A 17,869-nucleotide genomic window follows, 5' to 3' on the forward strand; every position below is an offset into this window, starting at 1 on the left:
TTTTCCTTCTTTGAACTTGTTGGCCCAGTGCATCCAGAACCTGAGAAAAGTTGTACTATTAAGAGTGCTATGTTAGCTGCTAATTTTCTGCAGAACTCCAATGTGGTGCTAGGGGAAAATGTTGAGGCCAGTCCGAACTGCTTCCTCAGGCATGACTTGCATTGAAGTCAATGGGAATCATGCTTGAGTTAGGAATTCAGAATGTGGCCTTCCTTCTTACCCTTATAGCAGCAGGGAGCAAGTCCCAGGAAGCATATTATTTTCACTGGTTTTGCATCAGCATAACTTCATTGACCACACTGGAGTGACTTCTGATTTACACCTGCTGTAAGTGAAATTGGAATCAGACCCTTAGGCCAACTAGCTCAAAAGTGTAACCTTTGATTTTGGGTGCATCTGTTTTTGAAGGCTCAAGCAGGAGATACCTGAGGGTTGTTTTTTCCTCAGATGAGATGAGTACCCACATCCATTTGTATACATTTGTCAGCGCCACCAGGGGCTGCTCTAGGCATTCAGCCGCCCCAAGCATGGCAGGCAGGCTGCCTTCAGCGGCTTGCCTGCGAAGGGTTGGCTGGTCCTGCAGCTTCGGCGGTCCTCTGAAGCTGCGGGACCAGTGGACCCTCTGCAGGCAAGCCGTCGAAGACAGCCTGCCTGCTGCTTTCACGGCGCCAGCAGAGCGCCCCCTGTGGCTTGCCGCCCTAAGCATGCGCTTGGCGTGCTGGGGCCTGGAGCCGCCTCTGAGTGCCACTGGTCTCAAAGCCAAACCCACAAAGTGAGAGCCTCTTCTGCTGCGTTCCCATGCTGCAAGGCCAAGCAGGGAAACTACAGCTGATAGCCAGCAAACAGTGTTACACCGTGTTTGACTTAGGTCAGCTGACTAGCAGCAGACTTCTGATTGGTCACCTCTTGGCATAAAGCTTCCTGTTCCCCCTGTGCCCCTTGCAAAGAAATTCATTAGTTGTTTGGACCCCCTGCTGACCAGATCAGGTTCCTACTGTGTTGCTCTAGCTCTGGTTATTGACTCCAGCTTGACCCTTGGTGTGACTCTGAGTCTGATTTGACTCTTGGGTTGGCTTCTGACTCTGGCTATGCTGATCTAAATGCTACTTTAGGCTCTAACTGTAAGGTCAGACTGCCTACATATGGGCTCTGACAATATTAATATACACTAGAAAGAATTAACACCCTTAGGCTTTTGGTGGGAGGAATGAGTTGAAGAATAGGGGATAGAGGCAGGCTATGAGTCAAACCCAGGCTAAATAATATGGTACATAAATCTATGATGTTTGCATTTTGAGGTAAAAGATGCTTTCTTTGAGTTCTTCCTAATTTTCCCCACTATTTCTACCCTCTTCTCCCATCTGTCCTTCCTTTCTTCACGTATATTGTTCTATAGTGGCAGAGTTCCCACTAAAGCCAAGAGGAGTGGAGCATGATGATTGAGGATGCTTCATGCCCTTTAAATCTGGCAGTGATATTTAGATGAATTGTTATTAAATCAGGAAATACAGAAATGTATGCCACATATGAGGACAAATTGGTTACAGAATGTGAATTCTTGGAAATGTGTAAATAATTTATGGGGGTAAATGACTAACAGTCTAAAATCCGTAATTAACAGAGTTTCATTACTTCATAACCCAGCTAAAATCATAGGAGTATTTGAGTTGGAAGGGACCCCTGTTTAGTAATCTAATCCACCCTTGTATCAGAGAAAGAGCACTTTCATTATCCTTAAGTGATTCCAAATAAGTGTGTTGTCAAGGCTAGCCTTGAGTATCACCAGTGAAAGTGACTATAAAACCACTCTTAGCAGTTTGTTCTATTACCTAACCACTCCTCTTAAATGTTTCCTAATATTTAGCCTAAATTTTCCCTTCTGCAGCTTACACCCATTAGTACTTGGTCTGCCCATGTTAACCAAGGGGAATGTTTTGTCCCTGTCCTCTCCAGAACATCCTTTCTTGTATTTACAGACAGTTGTTCATAGAGACATACAAATAGGATGACAGGATGTCCTAATTTTATAGGGACAGTCCCAATATTTGTGGCTTTGTCTTATATAGGTGCCTGTTCTACCCCTCCTCCCCCCAGTACTTGCTATTTGGTCACCCTAAATACAAGTCTCCTTTGGAGTTTGATCTTCATAATAACCAAGTATGTGGGTCTATCTGAATCTCTTCAATCTAAAAAATTGAGTCAGAATCTTGGTTTTCTCAAAATGCTTCTGCTGCTTTCCTGGTCAGACTATAAATACTCATAGACTCTAGGACTGGAAGGGACCTCGAGAGGTCATCGAGTCCAGTCCCCTGCCCTCCACGAACAGTTTTTTTCATGGTATCCAGGCACTTCTAGTCATAGCTTGAACGATGGACTACAAAGACCTGAAGCAATGAAATAAGCAAACTTCCTTGCCTCTCAGAGTTCTAGTTCAAATTTAGTTTCAGTTTGATGGTTGGCAATAGTTATTGTGTCCCAACCTATTCACTATTGTGTCTACTTTAGACCTGGTGTAAGTTTCAGTGGCATTGAACTCATTTAACTCTGGTCTGAATTTGGCCCTGGGTCTTTTCTCGGTTGTCTTTTCTTTTCCTTTTAGAGTAAAAATGCCTCATAAGCCTAAACTGACACACGAGCCTCCTTAGGTTTTTCTTCCAGATGGTGGAACGCCAAGTTGTTTGCTCTAGGTGGTTCATGGACAGGCCTCAGTTTTACTTCTCGCAAGGGGGCCCTGTCCTTTGCAGGCATTCTTAAGTCCCTTCTGCTGGGGGATCAAAAGGAAAGATAAATACCACAGCACACCCAAGAATAACTTCTTGCTGGGGTCCCTCAAAGGGGATAAAGGCCAACAGTATAGCATCTGTGCAGTGCTTTTTGAGATGTCCCTCTGGCTGGGCTGCTGAATCACACTCACTCTGTGAGGCTTACCCTGGGCGTTCCCTGCACTCCCCGCATGGTCTGGGTGGAGATCTGATGGACCTTTCTCCCTGTGGCATCAGCAATTGCTTCAGCAGTTTCCTGCTTGGGGTGAGCTCTCCCCTGACTGCAGTTTCCTCCTTTTCAAAGGCCTCCTCCCTACTGTACATGATTAACGGGGCCAGCGGGGTTGGGTCTAGCCCCCCACCAGTGCTTCTCTGGCACCTTCCTTGTCAACATGGGGGCTATATACAACCCCCTTACCATTTTTGTTCTGTACAGTACTCTGAAATTCCACAAACTTTTCTTTTTCTAAAAGGTGATATCCAGAACAGCACCCTGAATTGCTATACCTGGCTTGTTGAGTTCAAGGTACATTAAACTAGTTGTCATCTAGCTCAGGTTTGGACCATTCATAGATTTATAAGACCAGAAGGGACCATTATGATCATCTAGTCTGATCTCCTTAAAATCTGCATAGCCAAGCCAAGCAGGCCCAACTGTAAGTACAACTAGTACATTCTCTATACAGTCTTCCACGTTAGTAATGACATTTCCAAATGGTGTTAGACACAGAGCAGACTGACAGCATCTCACTCAACACCTCTTCCCAGCATGATGCTTAACCATTAATTACTCTACTTCTATTTGTTAAAGCCCCTGTGCATCTAGTTTATAACAGTTCCAGCTCATTTTCATTTATCTAATTTCCTCTTGGGAATGTCATATGGAGTCATACTGACTACCATGCTAAAGTGAAATACTTCGTTCAGCCCACTTTTCTTATCCTCTGAGGTTGTCATCTATCAAAGTAAGTTAGTTTGGCACAACCAGATTTTTTTTGACTAACTTACATTGCCTGTTCATGGTACTCAGAGATGGAAAAGATCTACCATCAACATTATCACTATTTATATTACAATATGGCCTAATGACTCCAACTGCAATCAGGGCCCCATTGGATAGCGTGGGAGGGGAAGATAGACACAGAGAGGTGAAGTTGCCCAAGGTCATGCAGCAGGTCAATGACAGTTAGGATTTAAACCCAGGTTGCCTGGTGACTATTCAATGGACCATTCTGCCTCAGAAAAAAAACCCATCTCTTTATTTTCTCCAAGTATCACATATGTACTTATTGCATTTCTCTGAGCACAGACAATGAAGATAGACTGTTTTACTTCCTGATTCTCGTGGATCAGCTCAAGGATCAGCTATACGCTCCCTAAACTGTTTTTCTTTCCTTTCTTTTAATTCCATGACTGTTTAAAATTGTTTTCAAAGTCTAAATTTTGTCCTCAAACTGGCAGTGTCCCCCTTTAGTGAGACTTTGCAAAGCTGTTTGAGAGTGTTTGAGATTTTTAAACTCTGGAAATAATAATTTCCAACTTTTATTTTTTTAAATCAACATCACCATCCACACTGGAGTTGAAATTGAGAACGTTTGAGGCACTTATACCTTGTACCTAAACTTAACATTTAAAAAGCGCAATAATGTGTTACAAAAATAAACACTGGAAAATTAATACTTAGTGTTGAACTAGAGTATAATAAAAGATGCTTAATCCTTACCAAAAATCCCTAAAATATTCCTGATCCTAAATTTTAGGTCTAGTGATTGTTTTGGACTTTTACTATTGAAAATGTTGGGGGAGGAGGTTAATAAAAAAAAGTTCCCTTGTGTTCCTGTAAGTATTCTGCTAGACAGCAGAAATATATGTTGAGTGACAGAGCATGATCTTCTTCCTCTATATTAAGAATTTTGCTCACTTGGATATCCTTATGAGAGATTTTTGTGATGTCCCAGGGACACAGCAACTGTATAATCGTTCTCCAAAATACCTCAGTATAGTACCATTATATAAAGCAGGGCACTTACTGCAAAACTGAGCAGTCACAGTTCTGTTCTCCTCCTACAGACAAGGCTTCTTAAGATAAGAAATCAAAAGTTTTGTAAAAGCCAGTTAATGCTGGTGTGCCTATCCCATTGCCAGTCAAGCTACTCCAGATTTGTACTGTGAATGACGTACTGGCTTAAGGACATGATCTGCCACAAAAACAACCACCATCGTTTTAGTGCAGTGGCTCTCAGAGGCAGGTCTCTGGACCTCTTTCTTTTTCTGCAAAAAGAACAGGAGTCCTTGTGGAACCTTAGAAACTAACAAATTTATTTGAGCATAAGCTGGTTCGTGGGCTACAGCCCACTTCATCGGATTCTGTAGCCCACGAAAGCTTATGCACAAATACATGTGTTAGTCTCCAAGGTGCCACAAGTACTCCTGTTCTTTTTGTGGATACAGATTAACACGGCTGCTACTCTGAAACTTTTCTTTTTCTGGTGGTCCACAAATCCCCCAAAGGAGAGTACAATACAGTACTGGTTGAGATAAGGAAAGTAATGGCAAGTCTGAGCCGTGGTTCATAATTTCTTTCCAGCGAAGTGATCTGCAGGGGACCACACGTTGAATGAATTATTACATTAACTATTTTGCTGCCCTTGGGAAACTCTCTTCTAGCGGGCTGTTCTGCAAAGAGCCCCGTGCCCTTGCTACAATGTGCCCCTTTTAAATCCCCCTCCCGGGGCTTGGGGGGGGTGTCTATGTGCGTTGGTCTGTGGACGTAGGTCTCGTGCAACGTGCCCATTTCTCAAAGCGGGGAGTGCCCCCGCCAGTGCCCCCTCCTCCTCCTCCCCCGCCCGCGGGCCTCGGGGCCGGCCCCCCGCCCTGCCCCCAGCCAATGAGCGGGGCGGGAGCCGGGCCGGCGGCGCTATAAGAGCTGGGGCCGCGGCTCCGGCCGGACTCGCCTCGCCGGGACAAGGGTTACGCTGTGACGGGACCATGTGCGGTGAGTGACGGGCTCGCCTGCGCCCCCTGCCCCTCGGCTTCTCCTCTGGCCTGGCCTGGGGACCCGCCCCGAGGGAGCCCCCCGCCTTTCTTCGGAAGCCGGAAAACTCTAGGGGGGGCGTCCCCTTCCGTCCTGCCCAGGGCCCTGGCGGTTGCAGGCGCCCCCTCTCCTGGCCTCCAGAAGGTGGGAGCCCCTGAAACGCGGGGAGGGGGCATCTCCTTTCCAGCCCGCACCCCAGCAAGGCGACTAGCGGATGCTTTTGTCTGCCCCAGGCATCCGCCTGTTCGCAGCGAGCTTGGCACCGCCCCTTCGCCCTCCAGCTGGTGGCAGCGCTCCCATGTGTTCGCCCCACGGCCCCCGGAGCTTGTTGCTTTCATGGGGGATGGGGATGGGGGGGGTGCTAGGTGGCTGTTCTTGCCCCCCTGCCGGGTGGAGGGGCAGGGAGCTACAAGGGCCTCGGTGGCCACCGTGAATGGGAGTGAGGACAAAGCCTATCTGTAATCCTGTTACAAACTGGGGGTGGAATTACATCCTCTCCTGGGAGACAGCGGGGGAGCAACTACTGGGACAGGCGTGACTCTGTTGTTCATTTGCAGGGTTGTTGTGTTGGGCCCAGAGACCAGGTGGGTGAGGGAATATCTGTTATGGGACCAGCTCCTGTTTGTGGAAGAGACAAGCTCTGGAGCTCTGCAGAACCAAGGAGGAGCCCTATGGGGCTCAACAGCTTGTCTCTTTCACCAACAGAAGCTGGTCTGATAAAAAAGATTTCCTCACCCTCCCCCCCCCCCGTCTCTTTGATTTTTAATAGCGTTAAAGTTAGCTAGAACCCCTGCTGCAGTGTGAACAGGCGTTCTAGCTATTTTAAAAATACAGAAAATCCAGGCTTGATCCACAACTGTTCTTTCTGGGCTTCTTTATTTTGCAGAATTCTGGTCTTGATGCATCTGTTTTGTGGGGATGGTAAACCATAGATCTGGGAGGGTGTGACTGGTTTTAAACCAGGCACAGGCAAACTTTTTGGCCTGAAGGTGCTTGGGTTTTGGAAATTGTATGGAGGGCTGGTTAGGGGAGGGGGTTGTGACCCAGCCCCCACCTATCTACCCGCTGGGGACTCCTGCCATCCCATCAAACCCCTCTTATCATTCCTGACACCCCCACACCCTGGCCCCATCCAACCACCCCTTCTCCCTGTCTCCTGACTGCCCCCTCCTGCCCCAACCGCTATCCACTTCCCTGCCCCCTGCTCATCACCCTGAACTCTCTTGCCCTCTATCCAACCCCCCCTTGCTCTGTGCCCCTGTACCGTGGAGGCTGCGGAGGAGGGGGGAAGGCTGGGTGTGCCCCCATGCTATTCACTTAGGGGCTGGGCAGGATGGTCCTAGGGGCTGAATGTGGCTTATGGGCTGTAGTTTGTCCTCCCCTGCTTTAAGCCATTTGTTCTTGTCATAGGTAATGCCTCCCTCATTCACTTCCCGTCCTTAACTCCCTTTCTGCCCTAATCAGATCTTTTTATCCTCCCCCCAAACTCCATCTTGCTGGCGTGCCCCCAAACATCTTTAATCACAACAGGCTTTGGGTGGTACATTTCACTGGGTGGTTGTTCTGGGGTTACTGGATGGCTCCACTATTAATCTTTGCTCTAGATCAGGGGTTGTCAGCCTTTGGCCTGGAAACTCTGGGGGTCTATAGACTGTCTAAGATTTCAAAAGGGGTCTTAACCTCCATTTGAAATTCTTTTTAGGGGTCCACCAATGAAGAGTTGAAAACCACTGCTCTTGGTCCAAATATCTACATTTTCAAATATTGATTTCAATTACCACACAGACTACTAAGTGTCCAGTGCTCACTTTGATTAGAAATCTTTGCACTGTAAAAAAAAGTTTGTCAATTCACCTAATAATTACTGTAGTGCAATCTCTGTCATGAAAGTTGAATTTAGAAATGTAGAATTATGTAAAAACCCCTGCATTCAAAAAAAACAACTTTAGAAAACTTTAAAGCATATGAGATCATTAGTTCTACTTAAGCCAATCGCTCAGACAAACAAATTTGGTTACAATTTGCAGAATAAAGCTGCCCACTTGTTTACAGTGTCACCTGAAAGTGATAACAGGCATTTGCATAGCACTGTTGTAGCAGGCATTGCAAGATATTTGTGCCAGATGTCCCTTCATACTTCACTATTCCAGAAGACATGCATCCATGCTGATGAGTTATGCTCGATAACAACCCAAAGCGATGTGGACTGACACGTTGATTTTCATTATCTGAGTCAAATGCCACCAGCAGAAGGCTTTTCTTTTTTCATGGGTTGGGTTCTATAGTTTGCACATCAGGGTGTTGTGCTTCTAAGACTTCTGAAAGCATGCGCCACACCTGGTCCCTCTGATTTTGGAAGGCACTTCAGATTCTTAAACCTTGGGTCGAGTGCTGGAGCTATCAGAAATCTCACTTTGGTACCTTCTTTGCGTCTTGTCAAATCTGTGAAAGTGGTCTTAAAACAAACGTGCTGGGTCATCATCTGAAATTGCTATAACATGAAATGCAGGTAAATCAGAACATGACATACAATTCTCCCACAAGGAGTTCAAATTTAATTAACACTTTAACGGGCATCATCAGCATGGAAGCATGTCCTCTGGAATGGCTGCCAAAGCATGAAGGGGCATATGAATGTTTAGCATATCTGGCACATAAATACCTTGCAATGCTGTCTACAAAAGTGCCATGTGAATGCCTGTTCTCATTTTCAGGTGACATTGTAAGTAAGCAGGCAGCAGTATCTCCCATAAATGTAAACAAACTTGTTTGTCTTAGTGATTGACTGAACAAGAAGTAGGACTGAGTGAACTTGTAGGTTTGGAAGTATTACTGTTTTCTTTGAGTGCAGTTATATAACAATTTTTTTAAGTTACACTTTCACAATTTCACTACAGTACTTGTAAGATGAATTAAATATTTAAATTTTGCAGTGCAAATATTGTAATAAAAATATAAAGTGAGCAGTGTAAACTTTGTATTCTGTGTTGTAATAGAAATCAATGAAAATGTAGAAAAACATCCAAAGATATTTAATAAATTTAAATTGGTATTTTATATACAGTGTGGTAATCACAATTAATTTGAGTTAATCATGTGCGTTAACTGATTGACAGCCTGTGTTAGAATTCTAGTGATAAGGCACTTTGTAGTAGTCACATGACTCAGTTCTTCCATCAGCCTCGGTGCCACTTCTCAGAGAGGTGGATAACTACATCAACACAAAAACCTCCTTCCATCAGTGTAAGAAGCATCAACTCCAGAGCTACTGTGCTGTTGTAGCCATGTCTGTTACAAGTTAACACACCTTTGCTTTCCTACTGAAGGCAAGGCTTTTAAGATGGTAGCCAACCCAGCAGAGACCATTGATTAGACCAGCTTTGAATGTGACTAGATTCTGTGATGCTTCAAACAGTGACAGCAGCCTGCCTACATTAGGGCTCTCAGTGCTGCTAATGCAGTGCAGTTTAGCAACAGAGGGAATTTTTTTGGAAAATTTTTTTAGATTGAGGCCCCTCAAAACTTGAGAGGAATTTGGTAAAGGTAAGGAGCCCCTTTGGGAGACCAGGAAAAGTGCTACTTACCTGTACTTGTTTGAAACCTTTTTAAAAAAGGTTCTTGGTGTGAGTCTTGGGCTGAAGTTGAGTTTTACTGAGTCTCCCTTACTTTTATGCTCTGAATCAGAAACCAATGCTTTGTATTTTTAAAATGTCCAAAGAGATGTTCAAGCTTCTGCTTACTTTTAAGTGGCTTTGATCAAAACAAACTTAAAAGCTCTTGTGATGGTGCAGGGCTCACCCCTGCAGCACCTCCTGCTGGTTGTCTCCAGGAATTAGCTCTCAAGCTGTTGGAGCACCCTCTGCAGGCCAGTGTCTCACTGTCACTGGCCCCCATATCCCTCCCAGGACCCCAGTGCCCCTTTAACTGGGTGCTGCCCCCTGGCAGTACCTCCACAGTCTGGGGAACCCCCACCCAATATTCCCACTTTGCCTCACTCTTGGCTGCTGCCCAGTCTCCATCTACCCCTTGTTCACTGGGGGAGACTGCAGTATAAGCCACTCATCACAGGCACTGGGCTGCAGGTCCAAACCCCTTTGCCTAATAGGCCTTACCAGGCCTGTTCCACTGCAGGTACCTGGTTAACCTCCCTGCAGCCAGGCCTTTTTCTCTCTGTGTTCAGAGGGAGACTGTCAAGCTCCTCGCTCCCAGCCTCTTATATAGGGCCAGCTCAGGCCTGATTGGGGTGTGGCCCAGCTGCCGCAGCTTTCCCCAATCAGCCCAGCTTTTAGAGCTGCAGTTCTTGCCAGGGCTGCTTTTACCACTGCAGCCTTCCCAGGCAGGAGCAGGGAACCACCCTGCTACAGCTACCTTAAAGGAGCAGTGGGCGCTGTCTGGGGTTCTCTGCTCGGTGTCCCCATTAGGTTCTCTCCTTCTGACCCTTTGACCTCACTCCTGTCCCTGTTCTTTTATTAGTTGTCCCCCGCACTCAGTGGGTTCTGTGGCCCTGTGGTTCCTCCCCTTAGGCTGGGGGAGGATCCTTTAGCAGTGGGCGGGCTTCGCCCGCCCACTTCCCAGACACCCAATAGGTACAGCTACCTTAATTAAAACAAACAAACAAAGCAACCTACGTGAGAGACAACCCTAGGTAAACAGTCATGTCAGTTAGAAACATTCAGCTGAGAGACTGGAAACAACTTAATCCCAAAGTATGCAGGCTTTATTGATTGGGGAAATAAGGGAATTAATCCTGCTAAAGCAGTTTAGTAAAACTTTTAATTTAGGGGTGGGGTAACTGACTCAGTATGAAACAACAAGGCAAGGGACCAGTCATGTATAGTGAGAGTGATGTGATTTAATTGTCCTCAGCCTTCTGCTATCACCAGCATTTGGGGACCAAATGTCTTCAGTGATGTAAAAATGTTATAATGGAACTTTAGTCCCAAAATGCCATTGAGGGTGGGGAAAGGACAGGGAATCCCTCTTCTGGATGTGAGATCTGTAAAATGCCCAGGATAACATGTCTGACCCCGTTAACATTAACTGTCTCATCCCTTAACACATACATGGCATGTTGAAGCTGTTCTGTGAAACCTGGACACTTTCAACATTCTCCCTCTCTACAGTCAGCAGATACTTTAATATATTTTAAAAGTATTAATAGTCCCTTTTTAAGGTTTATTCTCTCCTCCAATGACTTAAATCTGGAAATATTAAGTGTGGTACCTTCTTGTCTAAACTCTGATTTGTACGTGTGTTTAGGTGGCACATACAGGCCAAAGGTTTGCAATGTGGGTTCCTAAAATTTAAGTACATAAATGATCTACATAGAAACCTAAGCATCCTTTTCAGGTGACTAATTTGAAAAATTTTGGCCAGAGTTGGTGTTTGTGTAAATGGAAATGTTGCATGAAAGTAGTGTAGTAAGAGTAGTAGTAGGTGTCTGTTGGTCTCAAGAGACCATGGGTAGATGCCCCTGAGAGGTAAGGAATTTCCTCAGTTGGTTTTTATGGCAGCTGCGAACGTGGTTGAAGAGCAGAGGTGAAAGTAAGTCGGTATGCCCCGGTACGGCGTACCAGCAAGAGCTGGTGTGCCGTACCAGAGCGATCCGGTTTCCCCAGGCGGCAATTTAAAGGGTCTGGGGCTCCTAGCAGCAGCTAGGAGGCTCTAGGGGTTATTTAAAGGGCCGGGGCTCCTACTGCCCTGGGCCCTTTAAATAGCTGCGGGAGCCCCTCTGCCGCTACCCCAGGGTTCTGGGGGCTATTTAAAGGGTCCGGGGCTCCTGCTGCCTCTATGGCCCCGGCCCTTTAAACCACTGCCAGAGCCCCGCCACTGCTGCTACCCCAGGGCTCTGGCAGGCTCCAACGGCTGTTTAAAGGGCCCCGGGGTGGTAGAGGCAGGGGAACCCCGGGCCCTTTAAATAGCCCCCGGAGCCCTGGGGTAGCAGCGGCTGAGCCTTGGGCCCTTTAAACTGCCACTGGAGCCCCTGGCTGCCACTGCTACCCCAAGAGGGAGGGCACTTACGGATACAGGGCTGGCCAGGGACTGGCTCTGACCCCTCCACCCCTTCTGCCTGAGCCGCTCCCAGCCCAGCCCCGTACTGGTAAGTCCCTATTTCTACTTTTACCTGTGCTGAAGAGACCCACTTGAGAGAGCAAATCTCTGTTGCATCTGTCACATTTAAAAGTGATGTTTTGACCCTATGACGATGCAGTGTAAAAAGTGTTGACTCTATTTTAAGCAGATGATTTGGCTATTTAAATATAAAATAATAAGCTCTAGTCCATCTAGAAGTGAACTTCACTTTCTTTCTCAGAGCTAAGTTTTTGGCAACAACACACTTGCTCCAACTGTTGAAAAGACTTTAGTCTCTTTGGGGGGGAAAAGTGCCTTTACTTTTGGTCAAATTCAAAGCGTAGGCTGCCCCCATCTTGGTGAAGGCTTGCAATTACATAGAAAACCCTCAGAATCCTTTTTCTAACACATGACATGCAGTCTGTCAGGGAAAGCCAGAATTGCAGACTCTTGATGGGAGTTTAAGGAGAGCAAGATTAACTCTGCTCTAAGTAAAACTTCTGAGTGGTATTTTGGTGTTTTGTTTGTCTATTTCAGTGCAAAATTGCTTCTGTACAATCAGCTACAAGTAACTTGATCAAATCAGATATAAACTGTAGTAATGACTGTAATTAACTGGCTTCATCTTCTGTGTGATGCAGTTACAACATGGTATTGAGGTCAAAGGAACAATACTCTAGCAAAAGACAAAAGAATGACTTTGAACGTTAACAGTTGGCTATAAAATATCCAGTTCTATCTTGTACCTCAGATTTATATTCAAGGACAACATTTCATTTTTTAAGTTGTGCTAGTGAGGTGAGACCATCACTTTCAATGGCTTTACTTGATTATTTAGGGGTAATACTTAAGCTAAAACATTTTAGCTTAAGTATTAAAATTTCTGTTGGAAACTGCATCTACCGAACGCTTTTTAATGGTATTCAGAGATTTCAGTTTCACAGGTCTCCTTTGTATTGAGTAAAAATATGTCAAACCTGTAATTTGGTTCAGCTTCCAGTGGATGCTAGCTTTTCAGAAAACACTATACTAAAATGATGATGATGATTTCTAATTGCATGTTCCTCAGCTCCTCTTTAAATCCAGCCAAAAGGATGATCTGTTCAGGGAAGAAAGTACACAAGGAGTGAATAAATTATGAAACACAAGGAAATACTGTAGTGATTTGGTTTTGAGAATGAATTATTTCCCTGTACCCAAAGAATTCGTAATATATTCCTTGGCAACCCAGGTGCAGCTATCACTTTCAGTGTAATGGCCTCTAGTGGCTTCTGAACCTCCTAGTTGACACATGTAGAAATACAGCTGAGTTCCCGAGAAACAAGGAGCCTTTAACAATTACAGCACACTGGTAGCATTGTAAAGGCAGTCCCAAAGGAAGGTTTTCCTGGAGCTCTGCGTAGTCACAAAGACGCCACACAAGCCTGAGGTGTCTTTAAATATGTTGTGAAATCTGGCATAGAAAGCACGGTTGGATCTGAAAAGGGAAGCATGTAGCAATGTTTTGGAATGATATTAAGAAATTTGTATTTAAAAATTCTGCTCTTGAGGCTGATGGCATGCACCAAACAACTGGAAAAGGGTATCTGAAAAAGCTGTCCAAAAATCCTCAGTTTAAGGAGGCTTTATATCTAATAAACTGTAGACATTACTTCCAAGAAATCCATTTAAGAATAGTACTTGTGATGTGTTTAGATGCCTTTTTTAAAAATTTAACTCTGTCAATGTTCCCTGCACATACTGCCACCTGGATTAATATGATGGGCATATTGGAAATGCCCAGGTTAAATAGATGTATGCAGAGCTGTTGTTGCTGTGTTGGTCCCAGGATATTCAAGAGAAGATGGGTGAGATAATTATCTTTTATTGGACCAACTTATGTTGGTGTGAGAGTGTCATAAACAGATAGCAAGGGTTAATGTCTCTTTCACCTGAAGCACCTGACCAGAGGACCAATCAGGAAACCGGATTTTTTCAACTTTGGGTGGAGGGAATTTTGTGTCTGAGTCTTTGTTTTCTGTCTGCCTGCTTTCTCTGAGCTTTGGAGAAGTAGTTTCTGTTTTCTAATCTTCTGTTTCTAAGTGTAAGGACAAAGAGATCAGATAGTAAGTTATATGGTTTCTTTTCTTTGGTATTTGCATGAATATAAGTGCTGGAATGCTTTGATTTGTATTCTTTTTGAATAAGGCTGTTTATTCAATATTCTATTAAGCAATCGACCCTGTATTTTTGTCACCTTAATACAGAGAGACCATTTGTATGTATTTTTCCTTTCTTTTTTATATAAAGCTTTCTTTTAAGACCTGTTGAAGTTTTCTTTACTGGGAAATTTCAGGGAAATTGAGTCTGTACTCACCAGGGAATTGGTGGGAGGAAGAACTCAGGGGGAGATCTGTGTGTTGGATTTGCTAGCCTGATTTTGCATTCCCTCTGGGGGAATAGGAAAGGGCTTTTGGTTTCCAGGACTGGGAACGGAGAGGGGGAGTCACTCTGTTTGGATTCACAGAGCTTGTGTCTGTGTATCTCTCCAGGAGCACCTGGAAGGGGGAAGGGAAAAAGGATTATTTCCCTTGGTTGTGAGACTCAAGGGATTTGGGTCTTGGGGTCCCCAGGGAAGGTTTTTCAGGGGGACCAGAGTGCCCCAAAACACTCTAATTTTTTGGGTGGTGGCAGCAGGTACCAGGTCCAAGCTGGTAACTAAGCTTGGAGGTTTTCATGCTAACCCCCATATTTTGGACGCTTAGGTCCAAATCTGGGACTAAGGTTATGACAGAGAGAGACTAAATAGAGGGATTTGTCTTCTGTAGCACAGAATGGTTATTCTGACGATATGCTATTCTGGATCAGTCTAATGAGTGCAATAGTTTGAGACTAAAAAGCTGTCAGGCTAATCATAATCTGTGGTAGAAACTCTTTAAAGTTACTGGATTTACACTGACAATGAATTTGTCCCTAGATGTGCAACTATAATATTTTCACTAAAACTTCCTTGCTTTTGGAGGACCACTGGGATATGTAAATTATGTTGTTGAGTTCTTAATACCTTTAACTGATGGAGTGAATGTATTGAATCTTTAACAAATGCTTCTTATATTCAAAATGTTAATTAGTCATTGCAGCTCTGTATTTGTTAGTAAAAACAATACTTTACTTTCAAGTTTAATAGTCTCTTAATAGCTCAACTTTCACTCCTTTAGCTTTGTGATGTCAGTTTCACTAGTTCTCTAGTCTGGATATGGTTTTCTGGAGTAGTCAGGAGCTAATTTATAATGTTAATAAAGGCATATTTTTAACAGCAAAACCTTCCAGGCTACCGTTATAACAGTGGTCACAAGAATACATTTTTTGTCTTTTGCTTGCAGGTCACCTTAAAACAAACAAACAAAAACCCCACATACCAAAAACTGACTATAGTTGCATCCACTGAAGTGATCAGCAGTTAGCCTTTAGTCTCATTAGGAACGTTATGCTATTGCTCTGCTGCACTTACTCTTCTACACACCAGCCTTTAGAAAATGACCTGATGCATCAAGAATTCCTTCCTGTCTTAGTGGTGTCCCATTCCCCTGTTCCTCTTTCCCTTCCATTCAAGAAAAGAGATTCCAGCTTGTGCACTCTCTTCTCATTCTGTTATGGAGCAGAGAGTTTGCTCTCTGCACAAGATGACCTCATTGACTTTAAGGTCAGAAGGGACTATCATGATCATCTAGTCTGACTTCCTGCACATCATAGGCCACAGCACCTCACCCATCCACTCCTGGCCCATAACCTCTGGCTGAGTTACTGATGTGCTCCAATCATGATTTAAAGACTTCAGGTTACGGAAAATCCAACATTGACTCTAGTTTAAAGCAGCAAGTGACCCATGCTGCATAGCTGAGGAGGAAGGTGAAAATTCCCCAAGGTCTCCGCCAATCTGATCTGGTGGAAAATTTCTTCTTGACACCAAATACGGTGATCAGTTAGATCTTGAGCATCTCATCAAGACCTACTAGCCAGACACCTAGGAAAGAATTCACTGTAGTAACTCAGAGCCCTGAAGCATGTGGGATGACAAATGGGTCTAACGACTCTTTGTAGAGTCGTGGGTGGCAAGCAGGTTATGTTGAAGTACTACAGAAGGAGAACTTCGGGGGTGTCTCCTTTGTCCCCACACTTTCTTTTGTCCTTCCTTTTTGATGTCTTATCTTTCCTTTGTATTTTGCTAAAATGACTGTTGTAGACCATTTAAACTAGCAACTTTTCAAAAATAGATGACTGCTCAAAGTACCTATCCTGTGATTACCGATGTCACCTTTCGCTCAGTCATCATGAAGAGTTGGGAAGACTCTTTCCAGCTCAGTGTTCACGGCTTCTCCTAATTGGATATGTCTGTGAGGAGAATGAAAGGCCAAGCATTGCTTAGAACTGGTGCACTTGCTTAATGAACATGAACGCTATTTGGTTTGCAGCATTTAAAATGGTTGGATACATTTCTCTTCCCATTGTAAAGCCCACTGGGAATGACTACCAAATATAGGAGACTTTATTGGGAAATGTGGATTTAGTTTAGATCCCTTCAGAAACTGATTTAAAATCCTTTATGGAATTCAATATTAATATTTTGAATTCCATAAAGGATTTTAAATCAGTTTCTGAAGGGATCTAAACTAAATATTTGTTCTTTCTGTTCTGTCTCCCTTCTTCTCTCCTTGCTTTACAGGAATCTTTGCTTATCTGAACTACAGAGTACCTCGGACCCGGAAGGAGATATTTGAGACTCTGATAAAAGGGCTACAGAGATTAGAATACAGAGGCTATGATTCTGCTGGTATCTGAATTTGCTTGTTTTACAAATGAGCAGTTGTAAACAGGATTATGCTAACTGCTTATCTTTAAATTTAAGATAATATGGCTAATGCTTCTAATCAAAATTGAGCATCTTGATTTGCACGGTATTCTCTCAATCTAATTTTATACCATTGCCAGAAGAGGATCAAAATTTATCTTGACTATTAATCTGATCTTCAACTTTTCTTAGGACTTCAAGGGCTGAAAACTTGATTTAATCAGGTGTTCATCTATAATTGAGGTGTACATCATGTAATCAAAGCAAACAGGATAAGGGAGCATTGTCTATACGCTATAGGGTGGGGTTAGGGAGGGTGGTATGTGTCTTGAGGTGTGTATGGGGGAAACCAAGGAGGCTTATTTATGTCATTTTAATTTTAACTTGTTAATGTCACTAGGCAAAATCTATCTGGGGGTCCTTACTTAGGCAAAACTCCTGTTGACTTCAGTGGGAATTTTGCCTGAATTGGAGGCTAATTTTGAAGAAGAGCCATGCCTTTGCATGTGCATGTCAGTCTCCTCTCAGGTTGGACATTTCTTATAGACTCTTAAACTTTAAGGCTAGAAGGGAACATCATGATCATCTAGTTAAATGCATTTCTTAGGTAGCTGACGCTTATGTCTTCTGAATTCTAGGTATTGCCATTGATGGAAATAATAACGAAGATAAAGAAAGGTACATCAGACTAATCAAGAAAAGAGGAAAAGTGAAGGCACTAGATGAGGAATTATACAGTAAGTTTAAGAATCCTTATGTTGGCTTTGTACGTATTGCTGGTATAATATCACCTTAAACATCACTCGTGTAAAAAAAAAAAACAAAAAACTACTGCTGATCTCGCGTTGTATAACAGCCATTAGATTGGAGTGAGTGGTCTGTGATCAGCAACACTTGCTGTCACAAAGTAAATCAATCTTCATGGTCCAAGTGTAAAGCAGCAGTCTTGTTAAACTAAAGCTGCCAGAGGCCTCAATCCACTCTTCATTTTTGGGTGGCTAACACGCTCCTTGAAATGTGAATTTCCTCTTGCAAGCAATCATATACTTAATGTACATTCTGCAGCAGGAATGGCAGAACATAGACTGTTGTACAACAGAAGCTCTTATTAGCACTAAAGCAACTGGTTGTCTTCACAGCATCAGTTTTGTATAACACTTCAGTAACCCACAC

General features: G+C 43.9%; 1 protein-coding gene across 5 annotated transcripts in view; it reads left to right on the forward strand.

Annotated features, from left to right (window-relative positions):
- Nucleotides 1–17,869, forward strand: part of GFPT2 (glutamine-fructose-6-phosphate transaminase 2) — a 105,396-nt gene that overhangs the window by 71,500 nt on the left and 16,027 nt on the right. For 4 of the 5 annotated variants that reach the window (XM_050961534.1, XM_050961535.1, XM_050961532.1 and 1 more), the window contains 2 exons: nucleotides 16,571–16,678; nucleotides 17,335–17,433. In XM_050961534.1, coding sequence (XP_050817491.1) covers nucleotides 16,571–16,678; nucleotides 17,335–17,433 — 207 coding nt within the window. Of the gene's footprint in view, nucleotides 1–5,684; nucleotides 5,758–16,570; nucleotides 16,679–17,334; nucleotides 17,434–17,869 lie in introns of those variants that run through there. The other variant, XM_050961536.1, reaches the window with a different exon arrangement.

The sequence above is a fragment of the Gopherus flavomarginatus genome, chromosome 7, assembly GCF_025201925.1.
Source record: "Gopherus flavomarginatus isolate rGopFla2 chromosome 7, rGopFla2.mat.asm, whole genome shotgun sequence".
Classification (NCBI taxonomy): domain Eukaryota; kingdom Metazoa; phylum Chordata; order Testudines; family Testudinidae; genus Gopherus; species Gopherus flavomarginatus.